Source organism: Hibiscus syriacus, unplaced genomic scaffold, assembly GCF_006381635.1.
Source record: "Hibiscus syriacus cultivar Baekdansim isolate YM2019G1 unplaced genomic scaffold, ASM638163v2 tig00112471_pilon, whole genome shotgun sequence".
NCBI lineage: Eukaryota > Viridiplantae > Streptophyta > Magnoliopsida > Malvales > Malvaceae > Hibiscus > Hibiscus syriacus.
Window position 1 is genome coordinate 433263 of NW_024063340.1, and position 14309 is coordinate 447571.

The 14309-nt window shown below is 34.6% G+C and overlaps 1 protein-coding gene and 2 pseudogenes across 1 annotated transcript; 2 read left to right on the forward strand and 1 right to left on the reverse strand.

The window, feature by feature from the left end:
* Positions 1 to 59: 59 nt before the first annotated feature.
* LOC120179931 lies at positions 60 to 4619 on the reverse strand (annotated as a pseudogene).
* Positions 4620 to 9360: 4741 nt separating this feature from the next.
* On the forward strand, positions 9361 to 11827 carry LOC120179923 (polygalacturonase-like). Its single transcript, XM_039185373.1, has 7 exons — positions 9361 to 9861; positions 9988 to 10155; positions 10268 to 10288; positions 10366 to 10655; positions 10745 to 10853; positions 11349 to 11465; positions 11556 to 11827. Exons 1-7 carry the CDS (start codon positions 9397 to 9399, stop codon positions 11781 to 11783), a joined length of 1398 nt encoding a protein of 465 aa, XP_039041304.1. The 5' UTR covers positions 9361 to 9396; the 3' UTR covers positions 11784 to 11827.
* A 735-nt stretch (positions 11828 to 12562) lies between these two features.
* On the forward strand, positions 12563 to 13959 carry LOC120179964 (annotated as a pseudogene).
* The last annotated feature ends 350 nt before the right edge of the window (positions 13960 to 14309 follow it).

Below are 14309 nucleotides of genomic sequence, written 5' to 3' on the forward strand. Positions count from 1 at the left end.
TTTTGAGCAAGAGAATGAGCTGTGTATTACTCGATAACTTTCGGGGAGAGTGAGCTGTGTGTGTAGGCCTATGAAAGGTATCAGCCTCTGGCCCTGAGAACTCAACACAAATGAAGAAACCTCATCCCACATCGGAAATATAAAAATTATAGTATTTTTTATCCGTGAGCAAACAGTTACTAGTTCTGTATACTGGAGAGGCATTACTATTACAGGAGATAAATATAAATATTAAACAAAGGTAATGGCAATGGCATATTTTCATTCCTCCGCCCGGCCATCCGAAAAGAAAAATCTCAATCATTTCCATATTGCTTGCTCTTGAAGTTGTTCCTGTTCCACCGGAAGCAAAAGAGTAAAGATGAGATCACAATCACAAATGCGGACAGATTTTATCACCTCTTAATGTAAATTGTTTGTTATCCCACCCTTATATACTATACTATACTATACTATACTAACCTGTCACAAAGAATGCATGGAACCCATAAGGAACCCTGTGGGGTAATTCGACAGCCGCAACAGTATCTGCTGACATTGTTTTTGCATCAATCACATTCACTGCAGATTTTCTGTTCAGTCAAAAACAATAGTCAGAAACGACCCAATCAAACTGAGAGCAGTCACGATTCTCCATCTCAGTTCTCACTCATTCATACAGGGTAAAATGAAAATGATAAATTAAATAGCACCAGGGACAGGCATAGCATACCCGGTATTTTCATCATGTACAAAGAATATCAAGTAGCCATCATCCTCTTCACCGGTGGTCCCCTGCTCACGAGGCACAAAAACAGCTTCTGAACCAAATCTACCAGGACCCAAGTGAAAGACCCCTGCAACATTTCCCCCAACCTCAATCTTTGTTTTTTCGGCCTCGGGTTCCGCGTGCAGATCGAATTTCACAATCCCTGTGACTTTCGCAATGCTGTCCAGAATGGTTCCATACACATACCTGTGTTTCCTGAAGTCAACACGAGAGAGAGAGAGAGAAAAAAAACGATAAGGTATAAACTTTGATCAAAGAAGATAAGCATATCATACAGCAAGGTACGCTCCTTTGCATGTTTTCAGATTACGTACCTGCCAGTGTAGTATTCGTTCACCCTGGGGAAATCTACAGCAGAAGCAGATAATTTCTTTTGTAAAGCACGACCACTTTTCATGTTGAATCTCATCTCATACCTGATTTACATGATCAGAATGAGAAACAACTTTCTCTACAAAATCATTGCATATTCACATAATAGATCAGAATTCTCACAGCTCATTTGTGAAATTATCAAGCTTATCTTTGACCTCCACATTGACCATGTCCAGATCTGGATTCTGAAGGCGGCAAGTGATCAGAACAACTTCATCTCCCTCCTCCCAAGCATTCGCTAGTGACAGAACATTATAAAAGCGGTAAGATTCTAGCCCTTACATGTTCAAAGATCAAATATTAAGCTTATAATAGTTTTAGGAATTTTTAGAAATATAATGAGAATAAGTTATGTTTCAAACAAGAATTATATGCCCTTTCCATTGGTATCCGTGCTTATAGTAAGTATAACTAAAGGATTGAGTTCCTAAGAGAAAGAGCAAAAAACTTGAAAAATAAAGGATTGAGTTGAGGAAGTTGCGGAATTTTCTTGTCCTAGATGATTGTTAAATAGTCATAATGCAGCCACTGCAATTGAACTGATCAGAAAATATGTGTCAATACAAATCATTATCTAGCAATTACTCTTTTTTATCATGAAAAGATGAAGAAACCTGAAGCTAAGTTTGGTATCAACAAGGGCAGGTCTTGCACATCCGATTTTAATGTGTTTTTTTACCAGTGAGAATATGTAAAAGGCCATGCATTGACTATTTGTATACTCAAACTACCAACAGAAGAAAGTTTTGGGGGGTTTTGGGGGGGGGGGGGTAAAAGAAAAATGATAAGACAAATACAATACCATTATGGAAGATAAAGCAATTAGGAAGCTCAAACCATCTGATTAGGCGGTCATCTTTTGCATATCGTGGAAGCACACCAAAACGAGCCTTCTTTGAAACATCAAATGAATATATCAACTTCTTTTCTTTAACCATTTCCTGAAAATTTAAATATGAACAGTTACAAGATGCAATTATTATTATTCTCAACAATAATGACAGAAACCAAGATTCCATTATGTAGCATCACTACTCACTAGTCTTAGTTACCCACCAAAATAAAAGTTTTCAAGGAGGAATCAACAACATTTTAAGAACCCACGTCACATATTAACCTCTACAAGAGTTTGAAAGCAGGTATCTGATAGAAAAAATAAACACAAAGCTCTATTGAAGGTGACATACCTTTGGTCTAAAATGCAAAGTAAGATCCAAGAAAATTGCATAATTTTCAGTAATTGCAAAGTCATGCATCATGATTGGATCAGCTATTGTTATTGGTACTGGGTCGTGCATGAAACCATCTTTTGAAACAACTCTGTATGTGATATAAGGAGGCTCGTGTCCATAGCCAAAAGTAAACATCTCACCTGTAAGCAGAAATATCATAAATCCAAAGCATTTTACCACTCGGTAACTAATAACTTATCTCGTTTTTTTAAATAATAGGTCTCACCAGTGACTGGATCAACCTTCGGATGAGCAGTGAAGGAATGCGACAATCGTTTGTCATAATCAAGCATGCCAAGAGTTTGGAGATCGCCATCCTCCAAAACTTTTAGGACATCTGTTGAAACAGAGACCACAATTTAATACCCAAGTTTCATCAAAGTAAAAATAAATAAGAGAGTCCAAATAAGAAAATAATAAGAATCCTAATTGATGTGAAGGTTAGCATCCTCAACCTTCTTCATTATTTCTTGAAAGAAAATCAAAAGAGAGAAGATAAACTTACAAGGTTTATCTGCCTCTTGAAGTGCCAGAAGTTTCCCATGGTGATATATAAGAGCTGTATTAGCTGTTCAAATGATGGTATGCCAGGTCAGAGTCACAACAATAAGACAAACATTTTAAAACAGGCAAACTACCAGTGAAGAGAAACAACGGAAAATGGAAAGGGCGAGATTTTTTCAGATTCCATTTTACGGGATGCATTGCCTGTCAAGCATGTATGGAATAAATTGAGGGACACATAAATTTTGGAGCCCCGCCTGGAAATGTACCAACTAAACACAATGTATCGGAATGAAGAAGTAATACATAATCCATTCTCACTCGCTCAGTGTTCTACCAACATTTCCTTCCTTTGAAGGTTTGGAGAAATAACACTCGTCTTAGAACCATTCACCCATATCTTTACTTTCAATATATGGAACAGACACCAGTGAATAATACTATCACTAAATAGACATAAAGCACAAACGCATCAGAGACATCATGCACATAAGGGAATATTACTTGTAATCCATTGCATCATCTTTGCAATTAGCAGAAACAGAATAAAAAAAATTACCAGTCCCATTCCCATATGATAGATCTAAAACTTTAGCCTTTTCTCTCAGCTTATATATGCAGTCCAAACAATCCTTTAAGGTCTCCTACCTGAAAAACATCATATTCAAGAAGAAGATAACAATGTGTCAAGCATTGGCCATAGAGGTTTTCTGCGGTTAAAATTAAATTTAATGCTTCTAATTCCGCACATTGTGTCATTATTGTTAGCTTTCAAAAAGCCCCACCAGTTAGAAGTTGCTCGGAGAAATAAAAACACAGCCGGTACAAGTTTGCTAGCATTATAATAGTCATAAGTTTCACTAATCAGAATTAATCAGTTGAAGACTTGTTCAACCTTAATAGTCAAGAAGGCAACTTGCAAGATATACCTTCATAAATTTTGCCCCTCCAAAATACTCTTCTTGTTTAAGACGTGATGTCTTGACATAACGAGATACATATATTGCCTTCCCATCCTTGATTCGCATACCATGAATCATTCTGTAAATTCCACAATCAACAAACAGGTTTATCATTTATGTTCACAATCAAAATTTGCAAATAAATGAACTAATCCTATATAAATTGGTTAAGCAAAGCAAACATACCCATCTCCATCAAACCAGTAAGACACAGCGATTAAAAAAAAAGAATTAGATGTGATGCTATATGGTTATTAAATAAAAAACCGAAAATCCAATCCACAAGAAAACCATATGAAATTCGCATACCAGTGGTATGCAGCAACCGGGCCAAACTTGGGGTTGGGCCCAACCCTTACGAATTGTCCATTCAAGCATTCCTGAAAAAAAAAATCTATTAGTAACATACAACGAATAAACAATTGAAACAAAAATCATTTAAGTAAGTAATCCAAATTTACAATCAGTTTTAGCTAAGCAATCAATCGTAGCTTACAGGGAGATGGCCTTTGACGGGAAGATCTTTGGTGGGTGGAGTTTCCGTCGGAGCAGGAGCGAAGTTACCGGAGAGATAGTGTTGAGGCTTCGAAGAATCGTACATAAGTTTCACTATCAACTGCTCCAACCAGTCAATCAGCGTCGCACTTAGCCCTTTCTAGGGCTTTAGGTTCACCTCCACTATTCCCTTTCCACCTCCGACGCCGTCATCTTTTACCAGCTTCACCTTTTCCTCCGCCATTTCTCTCCAATGTAACCAACTGTTAGTGGTAGGAGACAACGGCAACTATGTGTGATTATTGTATATCAGTGGCTCATGCTATATTAGGCGTACTATGTGCCACGTCATATAGGATCATTTTCCCTATATTTTTATATTTATACTAAATTTAATTTATTCGATAATATATTTTATTTTGCGTGATTAATATAAAACTATTATTGTAATTAATGTCCGTAGCCTGATGTCAATATTTGGTAAAAGTATAAATTTTATGTAAGAAATAATATGAGTTAATGAACTCATTAATTAGTTTAGGTAATCGAGAGAATAAGTACATAAATGGTAATTGATTATAGGATGATGTTTATTTCGACTATTAAAAATTATAATATAATATTTTGATTATAAAATATTCTTTTTAATTCATTTATTATTAAAAGTTAAAAAATAATTTTTGACTATTTTATATATTCCAAATTTATTCTTTTTAGTTAAAAATTAACGGTAGTCTGAGTTGGACTTTAACATATTGACTATGATATGATAGTCGTTTTAGATTCTGGGATCAGATTTTATCATGCATCGGTCAACAGACTAACGTTCAACTCAAATCGTCATTAATTTTTTAACAAAAAGAATAAATTTGGAGCATATGAAATAGTCAAAGTGATCGTTTTATATATTTTAATAGTCAATCGACTGAACAAAATAACACATTATACTTAAAGGATAATTTTATAACTTTTAATAGTCGACGGACTTAATAAAACATCATTTTATAATCAATGAATCATTTATATACTTTACCTCAAAAAACATTATTTTTATATTAAGATTCGAGTTCGAGCATTTAAATTCAATGTGTTTACTCCGTTCAATCAAGTATAAAAGAGAGATATTTATTTGTTGAGGGGTAATAAAAAAAATGATAACACTGAGAGAATGGGAGAAAGGTATAGCCGTATGAGATAATAATGGTCCAAGGAAGGGGTTTGAGTCCACCAAATTCCTACGTGGCCCATTAATGGCAACACACGTAGCTGTGGCTTTGAAACCAACCCCTACATGCAACGACAGCGGCAACCTTAACTTATACGACTCATTGAATTTGGAGAACACCTAAATATCAACGCTACCAGGAGACAAGACAGACTAGGCAATTAAACTCTTCACCACACCACACCACACCACACCACACCACCAATTTATGCATATATAGTGCGAGATATAGAATCTATATAGTCAATGACACATTTAGAAATTTACCAATCAGTTGACAATGAATTCTTCATCACCCTGCTGTAGTCTCAGTGTTTGAACTTGTAACTTTTAGGAACAATAAAAATTCTTTTAACCACTTAATTAAGTTATTTCATGCCTAAATGATTTATTTTTAAAACTAAAAAACATGAACGTTTAAATGAGTATAAATTATTTATTTATAAGTTTATATAAATTTAAGTAAAACTCAAACTCATATTTTAGATTGGGTTGATTAATAACTAAGCATGATATAGATGGAAATTTTGGCCCAATATGTAGGCTAATTATTTAGCCCAATATGATATCAAACTTTTTTTTATTTTGAGAACTACGACATTTATAACAGTGACTTGAAACTTGTCCAATCGAGGTGATAAGTTTTAATAAAATAAATATTTTATTGAAATTTGTCATTCCGATACGATAAACACTAATAACAAATTATATTTTATTAGAATTTGTCATCTTGACGTGACGAATTTAAATAAAAAATATTATTTAGACAAACTCGTCATGCACTATACTGTAGCATTTACCTTAAATCTCAAATTAATTTTGGAAATGACGTAACGGGCTAATTGTTTCACCTGTTTGCCCTATCGGGTCAATTTTTACCTCATATTGATACTATGCATGGACTAGCCCGAATCGGATCTGGTCCATAAACACTTCGATTTATGAAATGGTTAAACTGTTAATCTCATCCCTATACTTTAGAAAAACTAAGAAAACGGTCCCTTTGTTTTGACTTATTATAATATGATCCTTATATTTTATGAATAACCAACATGTGGGACTTAGCACGGCACATGATTACACATGCACTTTCGGCCAGTTCCAGCGGTGGATCCCCACGTTTCTGTCGTTTGGCCACCATCGGGGGCACTGCCATTTCCCGCTCTTCTTTTCGGTCCAAACCCATATATACAACCGTTCTTTACCAAATTCTATAATATAGTTATAAAAAAGAGGTTGGCATTTTGGCAACTTTGACATTACTCATCTATTTTGCATTTTAATTCTAACAAGGGAGGGTCAATGTTTGGCACATCTCACGCTTTGACTTTAAAACGGATCATGATCAACTTCTAAATCTAATTCATAGATATATGTACATACGGTTAAACTCCGTTAGAGTAGATATCATGCCAATATTATATCGTCACAGGTATTTATGGAAGACCTTTTCGAATTCATTGAATAATTTCGGTAGTAAAAATGAGTATTGTTCTGTTTAGAGATATTGTGTTTGAACAGTTGCATTTGTAATACGGATGGGCATTGGTCGGGTTTCGGCCAACCCGACCTGATCCGAAAATTTTACATCCTTCATCCGACCCGACCTGACCCGAAAAAATATAACTTCCACCGACCCGAATCCAACCCGATTTTTTGAGATAAAATCCGAATCCGAATCCGATCCGACCCGAAATAATAAAAAAATTATTTTTATTCAATAAAAACAATTATTTAATTGAAAAATAATAATATATAGAGGGGTATTATTATAATTATTTCTAAATATATAAGGTAAAACTATTTTTCCCCGGGTTGAGTCGGGTATTTTCACCCTAAACCCGAATTCAACCCGACCCGAATCCTTTTTTAAAACTTGACCCAAACAAATTGGGTCGGGTTGGAACCCATAGGGTTCGGATCCTATGTCAATCCCTAATTTATAATGTGTGTGCGTTGTTAATAAATAAAAAAGATTCTAAATATATAGATATTACTCTATAATAACCCATACTATTAAAAAAAAACATTACCCACAAACTTTTATAGCAGTTATGGCATGATATCAACTGTCATTTTTACGGCATATAAATATGGATGAATCTCATCATACATAATTACGCATGCATGCACAATGTCCGCATAAAACGGTGGTGCCACTGCTACGGGACGTGCGTTCGGCATAGTTATACATCTATTTTGGTACTAGTCCACCTATATTTTACTTTTGGTTGAAGACCACCGTATTGTAATTTATAGTTTGACCATCTCCGGCCAAAGCGCAGCAAATTAATTCCTCAAATTATGTCAAACATGCCTTAATATTTACTAATGAATTACTTTTGGTTGAGTTTTCATGGTTACGCTGAATTTGTGTTTGATGAATTGACAATGAATAAATTTATATGAATAAATCTATTAAAAATTAAATGATTATGTTTATTTTCGTACTGCACGTTTACTTTGGTTTTAGATAATAATTATCTTTTATTGTAATTTTAGTTGTTTAAGATTATTCGGCATAAGTTTATTTAAGTAAAGATATTAATGTTATATTTGATTCCATCATCGATCATTGATTTTACTTTTTTCCAAATAAAAAATGTTAAATTTATTGAGTTGTTTTGAACTAGAACCAAATTAATAGAATATATAAGTTTTAAGGATTAAAATTGTTATTGTATTGGACCATGTTAGATGTTTGTCTCAATTTTAACGATGGAGTGTTGTTCATAATATTAATTGAGTGATTAAATTATTTTTTTTATAAAATAACCTATTTGTAATTGAACTAATTGAATAATTTGAAGTGTATTTTACTCGTATTTTCTTGTGTATTAACGATATATAATATCAACTAGATTTAACTCAATCCATAAAAATAGGTAAAGTACATAAATGATCCCCTGATTATTGGGTATTGTTTTATTTAGTCTATCGACTATTAAAAGTTAACAAATGGTCATCCGACTATAGAGTGTTATTTTGCTGAGTCACTCGACTATTAAAAGTTAGAAAATGGACACCCAACTATTCATTATGTTCCAAACTCATTTTTTCGTTAAAAATTTGACGATATTATAAGTTGAATGTTAACATGTTGACTGTGATATGATAAAATTTGATTCCATAATCTCAAACGACTATTATATCCCAATCATTATGTTAACTTATAGCTTAGATAACCGCTAATTTTTAATGAAAAAAAGACGAGTTTACAACAATGAATAGTTGAATGATCATTTTGTAACTTTAATAGTCGAGAGACTTAAAAAAGCAACATTCTATAGTCAGACGATCATTTTGTAAAACTTTTAATAGTAGAATGACTTAATAAAATAGTATACTATAGTCGGAGGACTATTTGTGTACTTTACCCTAAAAATATAAACATTTAAAAATAATTCTATAGAGAGAAAATGAATAATGTAGGACCAAAATTCAACACGAGACACGTATGTGCAGGTAAACAAGCATAAATTAAGTGATTAGTTGACAAAACAGAAATAAAGAAATGAGCCAGTATTTGGCAGGCAACCAATAGTGATTCGTCTGACTTTCTCAAACCCACCCCCAAAATCCATTTAATATAGAAATAAAATCTTATTTAAAATATAAAGATTTTCCATTTAATTGTTTACATTATCCAACAATATCTAAAATTAAATTAATTGCCATCGGACATAGGTATCATTAATTGTGTCGAAATTAAACAGCAACCCCACGCTTGCCTATAAATATAAGTGCACATTAGGACAATCAAGCTCATCGGCTCCTTTTAAGCCTTCAACATTGTCTTTTATTTGTTGTCCTTAATTTTTTCTAGCAGAGTACATGATGTTCCTAAAAACTCTCTGTCTCCCACTTCTGTTTACATTAATCTCTTTGCGTTCCTGCTTCGGCATCGACAGTTACACAGAGGACCCATTTCACGTCGATTTTCGTCGTGGCCGAGCTTATCGCCGCCCGATATCCTATCGTCCGTATGTTCGCACCTTCGGTCATGTTCCCAACATACGAAACTACCGTAATCCCTACTCGGTGAACCGGTTCGACCACAATAGCGGAATCCGAGCGAGACTTGACAGAGCACGTGGTCCGATGACTTCGAAGATGGTCAATGTCGATGATTTCGGGGCTAAAGCTAATGGAAGAGATGATTCTTTGGCATTTAAGAAAGCTTGGAACTATGCTTGTTCTTCATCTCAAGGAGCTACTATGGTGGTCCCTAAGAAGAAGACTTATCATGTTAAGCCAATTAACTTCTCAGGACCTTGCAAATCTCCTCTTGTATTGAAGGTGAGCTTTTAACTCGATATACGTCTTTGCATATAAGTTTAAGACAAAGACGCACATCAATACAGGGTCGTATAACGATATTGTTATTGAATCATTAACGTTTTACCTACAATATGAACATGATAGATCTATGGAACAATCAAAGCCACTACAGATCACTCCGAATACGAAGGTAATGGAAGACGGTGGCTTTACTTCGATAACGTTGAAAATTTACGAGTCGAAGGTGGCGGCACCATCAATGGCAATGGCAGAACATGGTGGGAAAAGTCCTGCAAAATCAACAAAGCCCTCGTAAGTGATTTCGACATCGACTTAATTTGTATACATCGATGAATATTCAACGACAACTACTAATTTTGCTGTTTCTGTTTCTGTTCTGTTTTTTCCGTCGCGAAAATCGCAGCCTTGCAAGGAAGCGCCAACTGTAAGCTTCTGCACTTGCTATGCGTTGTTTTTCGTATATGGCCTACCTGTGTTAATATTTTCTCTTCGGAATTGCAGGCTGTAACGTTCAATGAATGCACTAACCTGAGAGTGTCAAGTCTGCGGATAAAAAACGCACAGCAAATGCATCTTATTTTTCGAGAATGTGTGAACGTTAATGCGTTTAATCTTCGGGTGAAAGCACCCGGTAACAGTCCCAACACCGACGGAATTCACGTGACCGGAACCCAGAATATTAACATTAACAATTGTGTCATCGGGACGGGAGATGATTGCATCTCAATCGTGAGCGGCTCGAAAAATGTCCGTGCCACGGGTATAACTTGTGGACCGGGCCATGGAATCAGGTATCGAATTCAACATAGGTTACACTTGATTTCATTTAGCACTTATGCACATATAATGTGAAATTCCTAAGTTTGTTCTATATTTGCAGCATTGGGAGCCTAGGAGCAGGAAACTCTGCTGCTTATGTGTCCAATGTCATAGTTAATAAAGCAACATTTCGGGACACCACTAACGGAGTGAGAATAAAGACATGGCAGGTAATTAGTTTGATATAAGTTCTAAAATAGTCATTAAATTTGTAAAAAAAATTGACTTAATTATAACTTCGCAAGGACCATTTTGAAAAAGTTCAACAGTTTATGAGTTTAATGATTATTTTTAATATTGGAAAGTGTGTTGGCCAAAAAGATGATTTTGATATAGTTTAGTGACCTCTAGTGTACTTTACCAAAAAGAAAATGGTGAAACTATTGTGATTACAACATGCCAGCGACTTCAAACAAACATCGTTCATTTTCCATTTGCTTATTGACTTGCAAATCACAATTTGTTTACCTAAAGTTTCTAACTATCAACCAACAATTCATTCACTGTTTGCCTAATTCCAACGAAGTTGAGGTTGACAAATAATTGTTCATTAATCACAATTTTTATGTTCATTTCACTGTTTGCATTCAATATTTATAATTATTCTCAACACTGTTTTCCTGGATATACTATAAGATGTTAGTGTGATCAATTTTTTATTACAGGGCGGATCAGGATATGCTAAGAACATCAGGTTTCAAAACATTGTGATGAACAACGTCAGTAACCCTATCATCATCGATCAAAATTATTGTGATAAACGAAAACCATGCCGCAAACAGGTCAAAATTCTTTACCTCTATTACCTGATTTTGAATACATGAAGCATTAATTACTATGTAGGATAATGGAATATCTACATATGCATGCAGGTGTCAGCTGTGCAAGTGAGCGATGTGCTTTACCAGAACATCAGGGGAACGAGTGCGACGGGAGTGGCCGTGAAATTCGACTGCAGCCAGAGCGTTCCTTGTCGGCGGATTTACCTGCAGGACGTGGCTTTAAGGGCTGAAGAGGAAGACAGTGCACAAGCTTCATGCGCTAATGTTCGATTATCTTATCGAGGAGATGTTTCCCCGCCTTGCTCGTCACAAAATTAAAGCAAATTTATCGATTAAGTCATTAAACACAAAATACATTCATGTATAATGTTGATTTTTTCAATCGATAAAAATATATTCATTAACCTCATTTTCATGTTCTTCCATTTCGGCTCCTCTTTAACACTGTATGCTATTATTGGTCCATTTCTTTAACTTAGCTAAGTGGTTGGATGTTAAACTTTTTATCCAATGGTTACTTCAAGCCTTCTAAAAGTTAAAATATGATTTTCGTTTTAATTGAATAAGATGACGACAATTTTGATTACAGTAAATAAAGAAGAAAATATTTATTAACTTCCAGCATGTTCTTCCCGTACATTCTTTATTTGCTTATATCATCAAATTCGTTACATTAGAGACAAATATAGTCGTTAAGTGCTTTAAGTGTTCTTTTGTTATGTCTACTTCTACGAACCTCATTTTTATGTTAAATGATCCATTCCTATTATCTTCAGTGTTTATTAACTGTCATTTGCGTAACATATATCATTATTTATTTATTTAAATGAAATTATTAAAAAACATCACATGTATAACTGGTAAGGAGAGAAAAGATGTGAAAAATGGAAGAAAACCACATCAACAAATAACGTTTGCCGTAAAATTTTAAATTATCGGTGATTAAAATAAAAATATTTGTAATAAATAACAATGTCTTTTTATTAAAAATAGTTTAATGACCAAACTAGAAAATAAGAAATAAACTGGTGACGAATGCTGTAGTTTACCCACATATTTATACCGGTAGTGAGACTGAGCCCTCAAGGCCAAGCACACTCATTTACAACCTTCTCCAGCTTCCAGCTACACAGTAAAGAGCTGAGTTCGACGAAGAGAAAAAGAGAGAAAGCCATGAACGCTCCCGACCGTTACGAGAGATTCGTCGTCCCTGAGGGAACCAAGAAGTAGGCTCCTTTTAATTCCTAATCGCTCTATTCATCAAACGCGCTGATATCTTTGTTGGTTGAGTTTTTTAGGGTTTCTTACGAGAGGGACACCAAGATAATAAACGCGGCGACCTTCACTATCGAGAGATAAGACCACACCGTCGGCAACATCCTTCGAATGTACGTTTCATACAATCTTCTAACCCTATAAAAATTCCGTCCCCCTTTTTTTTTGCTGATTTATGTTGGATTAAGCGGCTTAGTGTTTTTCTTTCCTCCTTTGTTGTTAACGATGATGAACAATCAGACAATTGCATAGAGATGAGAACGTTTTGTTTGCTGGTTACAAGCTTCCTCACCCTCTGCAGTACAAAATCCTTGTTAGGGTTAGTCTTTTTCTTTGTAGGAGTCTTTTTCTTTGTAGGATAGGGCTAAATGCTTCTAATTTTTGAATCTATCCTTTGTGTTTTTTAACCAATTTGATGCAATTTCTAGATCCACACGACCAGCCAGTCTTCTCCAAGTATAATCAGGCTATCAATGACCTGGATAAGGAACTTGATCATTTGAAGAATGCATTTGAGGTGCTGCATTTTTTTTAACTTCATAACTTATTAGTACTACTATTATAAATTTCATTTACATTAGGGAAATTGCAGTGTTTCACGAAGCAATTGTGTGTCCAACTGGAATATAGTTTATACAATCTAACTTAGGATTTCATTAAGAAACTAAAGTGCTTATACCGCACTCTCCAAATTTATGATGATTGCCTTATATCCCATAAAAGTCTGTTACCTTGTTGTACACTAGTTGTTAGTGTTTTTATGTCGTTTTTACCCGTTAAGTTGGTTGCTTCACATAATTAGAATGATCTGCTTAAGGTGCATTTGCAGGAACCTGTGACAAATTTGGATTAAATTCTCTCTCATGCACACACAGACATACTCAGAAGCTTTCGCATTTCTAACAATTTACTTAAAAAGTAGAAATATTCAATTAACATGTTAATGTTAATATAATTCTCTATTTTGATAGTTTATATAGAGCTTTATCCTCACACTTTGTGTTTCAATTTGTAGAATGAGGTAGCAAAGCATGCAAGGGACTTCTAATCCATGTCTGAGAAGCTCAGTTAACCGATTCTTTTGCGTTTTGACTTTAAAAGGAAATGAATCAATACCTTTGAGACATTTTCTCATTTTGGCTGTTGTGATGCACTAAAAGCTGCAATGCATGTTATTGAAGCTTTTGTAATGACACTATTATGAAGTTTGTCTCAAAGCTGACAAGTTAGCGAAGGAGGGAATTGGGTGATTGTAGTCATGGATTTAGTTGGTTTGTATGCTGTAGAGGAATAGTGTGTCAGGAGTGTTTTATGTTGGTAGTATTTGGCTGGAGAGTTCTTAAGTTTTATGTAAAAGTTTTATATTTAATAAAATTATGTACTCTTTTCCTCCTTCAGCTAGTTGGTTCTTGCCTATGGGCAAGGGTCTACTAAGAGGGAGGTTTTTTAAGAGGCATTCTACTCCTATCAAAAAAAAAAGTTTGTCTCAAAGCTGTTCAAGAAAACAAACCATCTTCTTTCTGTATTTATGTTTTTGTAACCAAGATGATTGCCTGATTTATGTTACTT

Excerpts from the sequence above, each read along its gene's own strand:
- LOC120179923 (XM_039185373.1), top strand. The coding sequence starts at position 9,397 with ATGATGTTCCTAAAAACTCTCTGTCTCCCACTTCTGTTTACATTAATC. Across the intron at positions 9,862-9,987 it reads AATCTCCTCTTGTATTGAAG|ATCTATGGAACAATCAAAGC; the intron begins GTGAGCTTTTAA and ends TGAACATGATAG. Across the intron at positions 10,156-10,267 it reads GCAAAATCAACAAAGCCCTC|CCTTGCAAGGAAGCGCCAAC; the intron begins GTAAGTGATTTC and ends CGAAAATCGCAG.